Source organism: Chaetodon auriga, chromosome 9 (genome assembly GCF_051107435.1).
Source record: "Chaetodon auriga isolate fChaAug3 chromosome 9, fChaAug3.hap1, whole genome shotgun sequence".
NCBI lineage: Eukaryota > Metazoa > Chordata > Actinopteri > Chaetodontiformes > Chaetodontidae > Chaetodon > Chaetodon auriga.
Window position 1 is genome coordinate 12,808,894 of NC_135082.1, and position 14,188 is coordinate 12,823,081.

At 41.9% G+C, this 14,188-nt stretch overlaps 1 protein-coding gene across 1 annotated transcript in view; it reads right to left on the minus strand.

Annotated features, from left to right (window-relative positions):
* atrx (ATRX chromatin remodeler) overlaps positions 1-13,586 on the minus strand; it is a 30,548-nt gene extending 16,962 nt beyond the window's left edge. Inside the window, exons 1-21 of the mRNA XM_076738529.1 lie at positions 13,390-13,586; positions 11,749-11,810; positions 11,574-11,623; positions 11,336-11,457; positions 11,158-11,238; positions 10,926-11,035; positions 10,738-10,805; positions 8,154-10,276; positions 7,772-7,844; positions 6,375-6,526; positions 6,123-6,287; positions 5,894-6,008; positions 5,686-5,785; positions 5,218-5,394; positions 2,812-2,953; positions 2,588-2,697; positions 1,764-1,910; positions 1,380-1,557; positions 930-1,067; positions 662-837; positions 455-572 (exon numbers count right to left, since the gene is read on the minus strand). Of these exons, the coding sequence (XP_076594644.1) occupies positions 455-572; positions 662-837; positions 930-1,067; positions 1,380-1,557; positions 1,764-1,910; positions 2,588-2,697; positions 2,812-2,953; positions 5,218-5,394; positions 5,686-5,785; positions 5,894-6,008; positions 6,123-6,287; positions 6,375-6,526; positions 7,772-7,844; positions 8,154-10,276; positions 10,738-10,805; positions 10,926-11,035; positions 11,158-11,238; positions 11,336-11,457; positions 11,574-11,623; positions 11,749-11,805 (4,402 nt within the window). The 5' untranslated portion in view covers positions 11,806-11,810; positions 13,390-13,586. The remainder of the gene's footprint in view (positions 1-454; positions 573-661; positions 838-929; positions 1,068-1,379; positions 1,558-1,763; positions 1,911-2,587; positions 2,698-2,811; positions 2,954-5,217; positions 5,395-5,685; positions 5,786-5,893; positions 6,009-6,122; positions 6,288-6,374; positions 6,527-7,771; positions 7,845-8,153; positions 10,277-10,737; positions 10,806-10,925; positions 11,036-11,157; positions 11,239-11,335; positions 11,458-11,573; positions 11,624-11,748; positions 11,811-13,389) is intronic.
* Positions 13,587-14,188: the final 602 nt, after the last annotated feature.

The following is a 14,188-nucleotide window of genomic DNA, read 5'->3' on the forward strand; positions in this document are numbered from 1 at the left end:
CACACACGCACGCACGCACACACACACATCCTGGGCCACATTCTAAGAGGAAAGTCCACTAAACGACTTAACAATGCAGCACGAAAAAGTGAGAGACCAGAAAGGCCTTCCATTTATCTAAAAACCTTGTCTGAGTAAATGACATCCAGTCAAGAGAGCACTTTTAAGAGAAACAAGACTCCTGCAGTAGGATTTAGCCTAGTCCTAGACTACGCATGTTTTCCAGTGGAATTCTCAATTGAATTTTGTTTTTGTCTACGACTAGGCTAAAGCCCTGTCTGGGCAATCGGACCTGACACTGTAAAAACCTTGTTAGCAGCCTCTAGAGGCTCTGCTGCTCCCAACACTTGAAAAGATCAGAGTAGTTTGACGCAAGCAAGCAAGTGGCACCGAACACCCTGTGCTGCTGTACGACAAAAACTCGAAACAAGTTGCATTAGTGCATGGTTCTCACCTGTGAAGTGCTCCAGGTAGTATCTGTAGAGTTTACACTGCAGCGGTGTTATTCTGACGGACAACACGTACTCGTGTTTGGGAGGCAGGAACTTTGTGAGCGCCGTGTAATCTTTCCTCTGTGGGAAACATAAATAAATCCTCAATGAGCAAAGAAAAGAGAAGTTCAAAGAGAGTCAATAGTTTCAGCCATTGTTTTTTTTTTTACCTGGACACAACCGGCAAGCATCTCATAGAGGATGTGAGCCCTCTTCTTCATGATCCGGACATCGTGTAACGTAGAGTCAGCACACTGACCGTTCTGAATGGGGTTAATGAAGCGGTTCCTGAACTCCTTAATTGACCCAAGCAGGTTCTCCTTGATGAAGTTCACCATGCAGTGGTCTAGTAAGGAAACAAAGATCACAAATTTTAGATAAATTTTCAGCCACACCAAACCTGGGTCTAACATCATCGATACATCCAGGCCGTCTCACATTCTACAAGGTTGTTTTGCAGAGGCGTTCCAGTCAGCACAACCCTCCTTCTCGTCCTGATAGAATTCATCGCTTTGGACACTGCAGATGCCTCGTTCTTCAGAATGTGACCTTCATCACAGATCACCAGGTCTGGGCCTGGTGATCACAAAGGAAAAAAGCTCATCACAGACACATTTGACAAAAGAAGTGCAGCTCAACAGTATAAGCTGGTGGAGACGAATATGACTAATGTAAATCTTCGATAAAAGTCTAAGAAAATGCATGTTTTACTCAAGCTTTGATCAATGATCACCTGAACAACTTCCATCTCTGTCCATCTGTCCTGATAAGAACCACTAATATTATGAATGGTGGACCAAAAAACTAATGAACATGAGTAATGAAAGTTGAAAGTTGACTAATGCAAGATTTACCGTGCAGTTCAAACACATTTAAACTGCATTGTACCTGGATCTACCAGTGTCTTCTGAAAGGTTTCTTTGAGCTTCTTGCTCTTGATGTTCCTGCCCTGCGTGAGGTTTCGGTACATCTCGTAGCCGATGATCATAACGCCTCCTGTGTCCTGCCATCGCTGGAGGCTGTATGCTCGCTCCTGTGGCCTCTTTACTGTGGCCAGCTCAGTCACCTGGTAAACACAAGATAAACGTTGATCAAACAAATAAAATAAATCAGTAAGAAGAAGAAGCCATAATTCAGGTGTGATAAATGTACGCACACACACGCGCGCACACACACACACACACACACACACACACACACACACACACACACACACTCACACACACACAAAACAATAGCACTGTGAAATAGAAATACAAAGCAACTTCTTACCTCTAAACTTTCATCATCCTTCATTCCATCTTGCCACTTCTCAAACTCGTTGAGCCAATTAAGGACAGTGTTCAGGGGACAAACCACCAAAGCTGTGCTGAACTCCAGCTTGTCACAAAGCAGCAAAGTATGAAGGAATGTCACCACCTACAGGGCAAAAACAGAACTATGGTTTAACAAAGTTAACGGTGTCTCTCTCACTCTTTCTCTCATTCTCTCTCACACACATGCACGCTCGCACCTGTAGACACAGATTCACTCGTCAAGGTTTACCAAACTCAAGGTGACAACTGACATACAAAATCCTCACAGGTCTGACATGCACTATTGCATGTAAAAATGTTGCATTACATTTCAATTGCCAGTACAGGGCTGCAACAAACCATTACTTTCATTATAGAGTAATCTCCTAGTTATTTTCACGATTAATCAATTAATCGCTCAGTCAAAAATTGTGGAAAAATCTTCATCTTCAATTTGCACCTTTTGTCCAGCCAACAGTCCAAAACCCAACCCACTAATCACTGCAGCTCAAATTGCTAGTTTGTACAGTATATGTCCAGCACTGGACAGAAACAAAGCATACTGAATTTAGCACTTGAAAGAAGGGGTGAGAAGATAATGTTGGACAATTGAGTTTTTTAACTGGTTCAAACAAACTACTTTGTTTAATTCATTTAAAATCAAATACAAAATTCCAGGTACATCCTGTAGATATGTACCAAAACATCTGACAGGACTATATACACATGTTTATAGTGTCCCTTCTTTCCTCCCATACTGCACAGCTTTGGTGTACTTTAATGCTGCGCTCTCCTCTGTACCTGCAGAGTTTTCCCCAGCCCCATACAGTGGGCAAGGATGCAGCCGGAACCAGCAGACTTCTCAATCTTCCTCACAGATTCACAGCAGCAGTCCCACATAAACTGCACCCCTAAAGCAAAACAGACAAAGGGCAACATTAGTCCAGAGCATCTCAGTGTATTCACATTTACAATAATGCAGTTGAGCTGCTGATTTTCAGTGCCTGAATTTACAGTGTCCTTACCATCAACCTGGTGAGGTTTGAGCTTTGTGACGAGGTTTCTGTGCACCTGCACCAGCGGCTCCTTTGTCTCTTCATCCTCATCCAGCACCAGCTTGGTGGTGATGGGACAGGCTACCTGGGAAGACTCCTCCACCACAATCACCTGAAAAGGGATCAGAGACATAGAGAGCGAGGAGCTGCATGAAAACATTTGTTTTAAACATCACAGTGAAGTCAGTGCGAGCAAGCTGGTAGTATGATACAGTAAATGTCTCTCATTATACACAAAAATAAACAGCTAACATGAAGCTATGTTTTGATTACATTTAACATCAAATGTGTGGTTTCCCACAACCATCTGTTGTGGGGAGGTATCATAATTATTACATTTTTTGTTAGAAAAAAAAAAGTTTAAGAAAAAGCAGAACTATTAACCACAATGAAACCCACAATTAAGGGATCACTGTTCACACTGACAGGCACTTATTAGAATTCTTCCCCTTCTGGTCAGATATGCTTACACCTATACATCACCAAATTTTTTTAAAGAAACTCAGCCAATCTTTTTTTTGTTTTTGTTTTTTTTTTTAACATTATCAATCTAAGTAATACATCATGCACTTTCTTCTCCCTACTGGCAAGCACATGTAAAAAACGTAAGTCTTTATCATGTTGTCAAAGTACAGTCATACAAAGCTTATAGACAGCTGACATGCACATACTGATCACAAGACAATGGACTCTAATCAGATTTACGATTACTGCTTTAAGCAAAGCCCACAGCAGGGTCCAAACTTCACTTCTGTCAATGGCTGGTAAACAATTTTCAACCAGACGTAAAACTGCAGCATCACAAATGTGAGGATTTGCTGCTTTTCTTTTTCATTACTTTAATCATTTTGATTTATTCTTAATAATTTTAAGGTTTGGAGTACTGCTTGGAAAAAACAAGCATTGAGAGGGTGTCACTTTGGACTCTGGGTTACTGTGCTCAGCCTATCTGCCCCCTCCCCTTTAAGGAAAGTGGCCTTGTGGATAACCTGTGTATGTGACATAGTCTAGCAGTTTTATTGTGGGAAGTGAGTCTTTCTTGGTGTGTGAGAAGTACCAACACATTGCAGCGGTCACAGAAAAGTACCTCATAATATAAGGGTTAGTTAAGTGTTAACCATAACGTGGCTACATAAGCATAATAGTTACTGGAGGGTTGTGCACTGTGTTTGCCATCAAAGAAGAGAAATGAAAAGTCTCTGTTCATGCAGTATTACTACAGCGTCCTTCTGCATTCTTCTCAGAGGAGTTGAAACGCTTCTTACCACGGGTAAATGTTACCAGAGGAAACACTGAGACTAGGCAACTGTAGTGACGGTGGACAGCAAGGGTCAATCCAAGAATATACATACAGTGACTGACAATCAGAGGTTGCATGCCGCCATCAGTGTGCAGACTCGATGCTTCAGTTTCAAGTGAAGTAGGCCTATTTCAGCAACCCAGCAATTGGTGCTGATCCGATTTATTTTATTCGCCAACATAGATTTGTACTCGCATTTGGTGAATGGTGGGTGTTAATTTTGGACCCTGTCCCGCAGTGGACAAAGAAACAGCAGACAAGATTGTAATGAGCATGCCTAACTCACAGTGGTTATGTCTCATCCACTTATGTCCATTTTTGGGTTAAGTATACACTATGACTAAATGCTTGTCAATGACATTTTTTTCCATGACTAAGAACAGATGACACACTATCTGCAACTATATCAACATGCAAAATTGTTGACGGAAAAAGACAAGACTAAAATGTAGCTTGAAAAAAAAAAAACCTCTATCGTATTGACATGGACATGAAATATTCAAGACTGTTTTTTTTCAATGCAGTGGTTTCATGTCCCGTGCCATATCAGGCTAATGACAGCATACAATGAGCACAGGCTGAGGGTGAGAGCAAGAGCATGTGTGGGTAGGGGTGTGTGTGTGTATGCTGTCCACTGATGTTTCAGCTACATTGCAGGTTTATTTAAAGCAACAACAGAAGCTTGAGTCCAAAATTAGTGAGCTAAACCTGTGTTTTCATCAGATAATGCTAATATGAAATCTTACATGACATAAGTTTGACTAAAATGACAAAAAATGAATGGCTTTTGCAATACACTGACATGTTCAATACAACCTGATGGCACAAACAAATACTAGTTTTAAGATGAGACTAAATGGCTTTTAGTCAGGTTGAGGTTGACTAAATATGATAAAACCTAACAAGGACATCTGACACAGGGCTGATAAAATGAACAGTAACTTACATGATACGGCGCTGCTCGAGCAGTCACTACCTCCTTTAACAACGGATATAACTTAAGGATTTTGCCTGGCATGCAGTGTTATCAGGAGACCACCAAAGCCTAGTGTCGAGAATGTAACGGCTCATTTTACCTCTCGAAGTTTCTTCCTGAGTGCCTCTCTCTCAGCGATACGCTTCCTCCTCTCCTCCTCTTCTTTCAGAGCATCTCTTGTCTCTGTCCGCAGCTTGTCATCCTTCAGGATTTTGCGAATCTTTTTGCGTCCTTTGCGATCTTCTCCATCTTTGTCCTCATCATCTTCCTCTCCGCTCTGTGGAAATGAACATATAGTTAGGCCCTCTGATCTTCAGCCCTTAGGACAGATATTCACTTCCTGTGATCAGTAGCCAAGCAACCCTATGATTAATTTGTGCCCTCAATAATCCTCACAACACACTCCAGGGGGAAGTTCAAATAACATTTTATGTGCCATGCATGACTTAACAAGTAAACGTTATGTGGGTTCATCTCCTCCACCTGGCAAATCCTGCCATGGGGGGAAAAAAAAAAGAAATGTTGGGATAGTTCGAGACTACTACCAAGTGCTCTGCATTTTAAACACCTTCTCATTGCTGGAAGAGGACTCCTGAACTTTGATCCTGCGCCGCTTCTTCTTCTGCTTGTAACTTCTCTGTTTCTCCTCATCCTTCTTCTTCGCAGATCTACAAACACAAAGCAGAATTCACATAAAGAGCAGCAGGAGATCAGTCCAGATCCAGTGACAGCAAAACATTACTGCTGTTGATGGGTCGGGGGCTCTCCCTTCTCACCTGGTCTTTCGACGCTTCCCGTCATTCTCTGATTCACTAAGCTCTTCGCTTATCCCCGACTCTGCGCTGGAATCTGCCTTCTCAAAGTCTGAGTCTTCAGAGTCATCGCTACCCACTGACAGGCAGACAAATAAAAGCCAAAGGAACAACAGTCACTTGCTGGTCTCAGAGTTCAGAATATCTGGGCCGATACTGTTACACATGACACACAGCAAATTTCAGAATGAACCTTTCTGCGCCGACTTCTTCTTGCTCCCCTTGTTCTTCTCTTTACTGGCAACTTTCTCGTCTCCTGATTCGCCCTCACTCAGTGAGAGTTTATGTGAAAGCAATTTGTGGCGTCTGCCACGCTTCTTCACTTCAACATCAGAACTGGAGACTTCTGAATCCTCATCTTCAAAGAGAGAAGCAAATAGTTTGAGACGATACACAAGGAAAGAGCCTAACTTGAAAATGGGTATATTTAGCAAATGTATGCTACCTTCCTGCTCTTCTTCATCATCATCCTCATTGTCTTTTTTAATTTTCTTGGAGGATTTTTTATCCTTGTCAGCTCCTTCATTATCAGAAGAACTTTCTGCTCCAGAAGAATAGTTGGATTTGATCTGGGCAAGAAGCATTTTCTTTGCAATCCTTCAGGAGAAAAGGGAAAAAGGACAGAGAAGTAAAAACAGCACTCACATTAATTACATCAAAATGCGTTGGTCAAAATTATCCTGATGGAAGAAACTGGAAACAAAGGCTGAGCAGTGTGGCAATATATGACATGCAATGGTTGAAACATGTCCTCCAGTAGACGTATGGCAATACAGTTTCCATCGCTGGAGCTATCCCTTCAGCTGTATTTACACACTGTCATTCACAGAGTATGCACTGCTACCCTGCTACACAGTGAGCGAGTGGGTGCGTTGATGAGACTGTAAAGAGTATAATGTCATCAACACACTTCTCTGCTTTCCTGTACATTGCTTTCCACCCTTGCATTAACATTGCTGATACGTACAAATACATGTAGTATTGATATCAACGTAAAAACAGTCATTAGATGAGTCCTCCACCTCCTCCTCCTCAACCACCTCCTCCTGCATGCTCTACACAGATGCCACCCCTCACTTAAACCAATATTTCCAGTAAATGAGAAAGCATCTGACATGAGCAAATGTGCTATATGTGTGAAAGGTTCTGGATATTGCCTCTGCTATATATTCAGGGCAGGTAGGACGATGTAGCAATCCAACTGCCTCGCAAAGTCATCTGATTTGGGCAGCAGGACTGCTTACCATGTTCTCACATGACCCTGGAGGGACATTTGTTGGTGATAATGCACCTCTATTGCATCTCTGTTGCTCTCATTCGAAACCTTAAATCTTCTATTCTGAAAGTTATATTCACCTTTTGAGTCCTATGTTTTTAACTCAAAAAAAATTGTGATGAAGTATGAAAGATGTAGTTATTTCAAACCACTTCTTAATTGAGTTAACGTAATTATTACCACACCGTGATATATAGAGAAAATTATATATGGAGAATAAATAGAGGCTCTTCTTTCTTGAATCATATGACTTACTGACAAATAATTGACTATGTTTTATGGAAAGATAACTGAAAATGTATTATTTATAATTTAAGTTTTAAAATGAAAACAGAACTTTTTTCAGCGAGGACCTGACTGTGAGCAGCTGCACTGTGGTGTCAGAACCCATCTAATATATCTGGTTAAACAGCTCTACCTTAGAGATTATTTTTGTAAAAGCTGGCACACTGTCACAAAAAAACTGCTTCCATTGTTTAACCTTGAATGATGTAGATGTTATTCTTGATTCATTTTTTTTTATCCCCAGTCAAGAATATCTGTCCAATTTGCTGTTTTCAAAGTACCTGTTTTCAGGATCATCATCGTCATCATCGTCACAAATCCGAGAAACTCTCTCTTTATCATCCACTTCATCTCCTACACAACAAAATAACATACAAGATGTTAATGGAAGAGCATGTCAAGTCGTTAAAAGGAGCAGCCAAAACAATGTGACATTTTGGGAAATACGCTTATTTGCTTTATCTGGAGTTGCCTGGCTTGTTGACTCTAAGAAGTTACTTTGTTGGTTACGCTTGGCATGAAAGCGAATGAGCGTAGTTCCCAAAATGTTCAACTTTTCCTGGAACTCAAAAACCTAAAAATTAAGTTGGCTAAATTGTGTCGTAGTTTGATAGATGCTGAGCTCAGCGCCACTAAATATTCCTCACTTATGGATAACATTACCTGAGGACTGATGAAAAGGTCCACCACCTCCCACCACGTTATCCTCCACTATGGGCTTGATCTTTTGCGCATCGCTGTCCTCACCGGAGTCACCTTCAGCCTGCTGCTGCTCCTCCTCATCCTCACTGGAAGACGACTGCAGCTTGGAGGCGGATCTGGAGCCCTTTCCCTTGCGCTTCTTTTCATAAGACCTTTTCCGCTCAGGTGTCTTCTTCTCTGGTAATTTTTTGTCCTCCTCTTTTGTACCATCTTGTTTCTTCACACGACTAGATCTCCTCTTAGCTGTGCCCACTTTGCTTTTTGTCTCCTTCTCCTGGTCGGAGTCGGAGTTGGAGGAGTCCGAGTCATTCTGTTTCTTCTTCTTGGATGTCTTTTTACTTTTGTTTTCAAAGTCTGAATCAGAGCTTTCGGACTTCCTTTTGCGCTTGGACGCTTTGTCAGAATCCTGTGTGGATGTGTTGTTTAGTTTAAACAAACGCTTTTTAGCACTCATGCCTCCCTGTTCCTCATCTGTGCTGTGGCATGCTGCAGCTTTCTCAAGAAGTATGTTAGGAACTTCGTCCGAGTCATCAGAGTCCACTGTCTTTTTCTCTGAAACCTTGGTCTGCTTCCGATCCTCTTTTTTAGTGTTACTGGATTTCTTGGAGGATTTGGCCTTGCCCTTACTATCGTCCTCTGACTCTGACTCAGAGGACTCTTCCTTGGCCTTATTCTCAGTCTGTTTCCTCAAGGGAGTTGTCTTCACTCTACTGGAGCGACGGCTGGATGGTGGGTTGTTTGTCCAATCCGCTGTATCAGCAGAGTCATCTTTGTCTGCTTCACATTCTTCTTTTTTCAACTTTGTCTGCATCTCTTCCTCTTTTTCTCTGTTTTTGGACCTGGAGGACCTAGACCCACATGTTGTCACGACTGGCACAGGAGTTAGTTTGACTATGAGGTTCTTAACCTTGGGCTGTGGGCGTTGAGAGTCTGTTGAGTTTCCATTTGACTTTACATTTTCAATATCTTTTTCAGTGTCTGTGACCAAATCGGTGTCAGTCAGTGAGAGCATGGTGGAATCCGCGAGACTCTCCACCATCTGAAAAAGCTCTTCAGGAACTGAAGGAGGCACTGACATGATGTCGTGATCGAGGGACATCTCACCACCTGACACTAGCCCATCATCACAGACTTCAGTTTTAATTGTCTTTTTGGTTACATCAGTTTCTGTGTGGTTGTCTATCATTTCAGTGTCATAATTATCCACAGCCTGCTCATCGTGGTGTTCCTCATGCAGCTCCTCGTCTGGCTGATCATGCTGGTCCTCTTCCAGCTGATCATTCTGGTCCTCGTCCAGCTGCTCGTGTTGCTCCTCGTCCAGCTGTTCATGCTGCTCCTCGTCCAGCTGCTCATGCTGCTCCTCGTCCAGCAGCTCATGCTGCTCCTCATCTGCTGCGTCAGCTTCATCTACTGCATCCTCCACAATATCCACGTGGTCGTTTACAACAGGGGCCACAACATCAGTGCTCTTTCTCACAATGTGTTGTCCTTCGTTTCCATTCTGCACCTCCATGTTTCTGAACTCAGGCCCCAAAGCCTCTTCCAAAGCAGTGTGGGCCTTTTTCAAATCGGCAAGCACGGCCTTGAAGGCTTTCAAATGCCGATACCTGATAGACTTGTCTCCCTGCTCCTCTTCTGCCTGCTGGATGAACTGGATGAACGTATTGTTCAGACCAGTTGTAGTTTCAACAAGCTTTTTTGCTTTCTTAATAAGTTCTTTGGGTACCTGCAGTTTTTTGTATGAGAATGTCATGGTCCCTGAACCTTCGATGTGTTCTTTTCCATTGACAACTGCTTTGTGCTCTTTCACTGTTTTGTTCTTGTGTCTCTTTGTCTCGCGATCCTCAGTTTTATCTGTTTTTCGCTGCTTGAGTTGCACAAGTTCTTGTTTTTCCATGACGCTGTGGCATTTGGAGACCAGATCCTGGAGGGGCTCCGACCGGCAGACATAGCAGTGCCACTTTGAGTTCTCATCAGTAATGAGGGATAGCTCCTTTCTGCCCAGGTTGCGCAGGATGCACTTCTTGCAGAAGGCGTTGTTGCAGTAGTCACAGCAGATGAGCTTCCCACCTTCGGCACACCACCTGGAGAGGAAGAGTTAAGAGTTTTAGGGCATAAAGGTCTTAGAGCTCAAGATCACTTAGTATAATAAAGCTCCCAAAAATTACTTGCACTTGAGTAAGGATTGAGCCTAAATATATGTCTAAAAACTAAAAATCTATGAAAGATCAATTTCAAATAAACAAAAAACTAAAAAGCGTCAGAAATACTTTTCCAATATTTCATTATATGTTTGTCAAAGGGGTATTAAAATGATTAGCTGCCTGTGTCATGAACACAACCACAAGAAAAACAGAAAGCTGTCATGTGAATTCCACGTCATACAAAAACCATCAGAGCAGAATCAAACTAATATCGTATTCTATTGAGATGCCAAGCCTACGTTAGACTTCATATCTCATTAGTTCTATTGTGTTTATGCTTGTATCACTTCAACTTAACAAATGAATCAGAATTTATTGTTGGTCTCGGTAATACATCGTACCTGCACTGCTCATCCATGCCATCAGAGTCTCTGTTGATGTCATCACTTGTGTAATACTTGTAGCATGACTAGAGGAAGAGGAAGCAATATGATCACTAATGCTTACGAATGGAAAGACTTAAAAATATCAGTGTGGAACTTCACAATAACAATGAAAACCTGTGAAATGTATGTTTGAACTTTCCTACCTTGCAAATAAGTACTTTGAGAACGGGATGCTCATACACAGAGTTGCGCTGAAACTGGTTTACTTGTTTTCCACAGGCAGTGCAGTTAACCTTCTTCTGAAGCGTGTCATCTGTGATAAAGGGAAAATAAATCAAAAATTGTGACTTTCTCCCTTTCACTTTTTATGCTTGCTCATTTGTGAACATTAACATACCAGTTACACATAGTTTCCAAATACTGAAATGAAATCACCTGTATGTTTCTGTTTGAAATCCACTCTGAGCTTCATGGCACCTTTATTTTCATTCCCAGCTGGCCTCATCACTAAAGTGCCTAACCAAATGAAAAAAAGCATTCTCCGAAAATCTGCATTTCATTTAGCAGCAATAATGTTCTGATCAAAACCAGCGAGCACCTCCATACACCATACCTTTAGATACGCTGCCTGTGTTATTGTCTGACAGATTGTCAGAAGTGGCACCTTCATTTTCACTCTCGGCCGAGGCATCCGATTCATTCAGTCCAGTGTGCTTAGCTACAGTGGCGGGCTTCCTAAAATGAGTTGGCACATAGTTTGACTACTTTAAGCTGCATCATGAGTGAACTCTTGAGTACATGCAACTGCAAAGAAAACAATGACAGCCACAGCTAAGAAAACCGCTCCTTACCTCTGGTTACGAGAAGAGGAGGACTTCATAGTTTCTGTTGAGCTACCAGGCTGATGAGAATACAAGATTCATTTTGACAGCTTAGCAATTAAGAACAAAACCAAAAACAGTAAAATGTGTGCATTTTTGGATCAGAGGTAAAAACATATTGACTGCCAAAGAGGCTCATACTTACCTCCTCTGCTTTTTCTGCCATTTGGTCTAGATTTGATTCAGAAGAGGGCAGACTCATTTTACCTGGAGAGACATTTGAAGATATGTTTTCTGATGAACATATTGGTAAATCAAGATGTTGAATCTCTAAAAACAAAATAAGGCACATCTACGTATATTTACTGTTACCATACAAGCACCATTCAGTACTACAAGTTCACTGTTTCTGTATTTCCACAGTTTGTGTTTACTTTACCAATGTTTGTCTATTTCATACATTTTTAAGCAGCTGAGCTTCAAAAATACATCTTAGAAACTCTTTTCTCCAGGCTGGCAGGTACAAGGCTTAAAGCGTCCGCTGACGAACAAGCAAGACTTATGCACATAGCAGGGCATGCATACAAATGTAACAGCCCATGAAAACACATCAGGAGAATAACCTGCATCAATACATGAACTCATTACCACAATAACAACACAAATTTCAACTTTTCTTAAAGAACATCTTATCATTTCTCAAGTGCACACACATGGTTTTTGTATTCATGAAACATAGCTTTGTAAACATTTGTTATATTCATATAATTATGCTCAATGGTTAATAACTGCAACTACACAGAATTATATTGCTCTTGGTGTAAGAGCAAGTGTTTTCTCCAGACAGTTAGTGGCAATGTCAGAGGTTACAGACTAGGTTTGGGCTTTTGTTAGCCAACAGGAAAAAAATGATAGCAACAACAAAACTTTACAAAGTACGGTTAATAAACAGCACGATTACAGCCTCTGTGCCATTATTTTATATTCGATCTGTGCGTTAACTACATCCTTTTCCGTGCATGTATTGGGAGCACATCACTCCCGAGACAGAGGCACCGCTGTTTATTTTGACGTTTTGCGTCATCATAATGTGCTGATTAGATCGCTATGAGCTGTAGAGCTATCAGTCCGTCCCTCCAGCAGCAACCAGGCCTAAAATGCACCTAAAATCCCGTGTCAGTCGAAAAACCACAGTCTACTCGCCTAACAAGCAGGGCACGCGTCCGCATTTGCAGCTCTGAGCTTCTTCTTTCTCCTCAACGTAGCCTTTCTGTGTTTTGACAAGACAGGAACTCCTATCAGGGATGCAAAGTTTAGGCTTGCTAGCAGTAGCAGGTCTGACGGTCGCCGTTAATGCACAACTACTTCTTTTCACTGCCCCACGTTGCCCTGGCAACATTGCAATCTCGGCAGTGCATAGAAGGTCCAATGCATGGGCATGCACCGAAAAATGCATCCGCGGGCCTTTCCTCTTCTGACGATGCCATGGCACGAACCAGCGCGCGCTAACCGCAGCCTGGCACTAACGTTACCTAGTAGCATCCAAAGTAGCAGTGCAACGTTTAGCTAGCTAAGTTACAATACAAACCAAGCCACTGCATTCTTGCAAACAAGGACATTTTGAATTCTAATTACTTTCACAATCATCCTGGAATACGCGTATGCACAACTGAATCTGCGTGTGTACGAACTTGAACATTGCCGGCTGCGCAGCTAATAGCTACAACTCAGCTAGCCTAGCTTGTTAACTAGCTATATGCACTCATGGCCCGGCTCGCCGCTAGCGAAGGTAGCACAGTAATCAATGCAAAATTGACTAAACAAACAAGCTAAACAGTGTTCCTACCTGCTTTTCGCCGTCGTCATTTCTTGACTTACAGACAAACGTTTTGTTTGTGGTACGGGTGGCCCAGTTCAATCCAATTTGTGGATTTTCGATGGTGCTGAAGAAAGAATAGGCACAATATACCGAAACAACTCCGGTCAGGGGAGACAAAGCAAGGGGACCATCTTGCCGGATGACTGTGGACGCAGTAAAATGGCGCATCGAGCCTAAATCCTGTGAGTTTTCCTATTGGCTGACCGCCTCAGATGCTCTCCTGCTCTGAGTGGTCGAGGCTCACTGGAGCTTATTGATTCGTTTAACCGAGGAGAGAATGGTTCTCTCTGGGAAGTATAACGCTGCCGGCGATATTTCCATTTCATTCATTTGTTGATACCGTGCAGAGGCGCGCTGTTTTGTTTCTCCATCCAAGCTCCACTTCTCAACATAATGTAACCTAGATGGATAGATACATACATGCATAGATAGAATAACAACATAAGCACTCCTAAAGACATAAACATAAAATTAATACATAACCACTGGTGGAAGCAGATACATTTAAGTGAAAGCACCTCTACAACAATTTAAAAGTCCCACATTCAAAATTCCACTTGAGTGAAAATATTATTCACAAAATGTACCTGAAGTATTAAAAGCAGGGCACTCATTATGTGGAGAAATGCCTCTGTGACTAATACAGAAGTGTTATAGATGACATTATTAGATTGTTAATATTGATGTGTCACTGTGGAAGCAACATTTTACTGTTACCTGCTTGAGCTTGAGCTACTTTTAGCTCCTTGTCACACAGATCAATGTG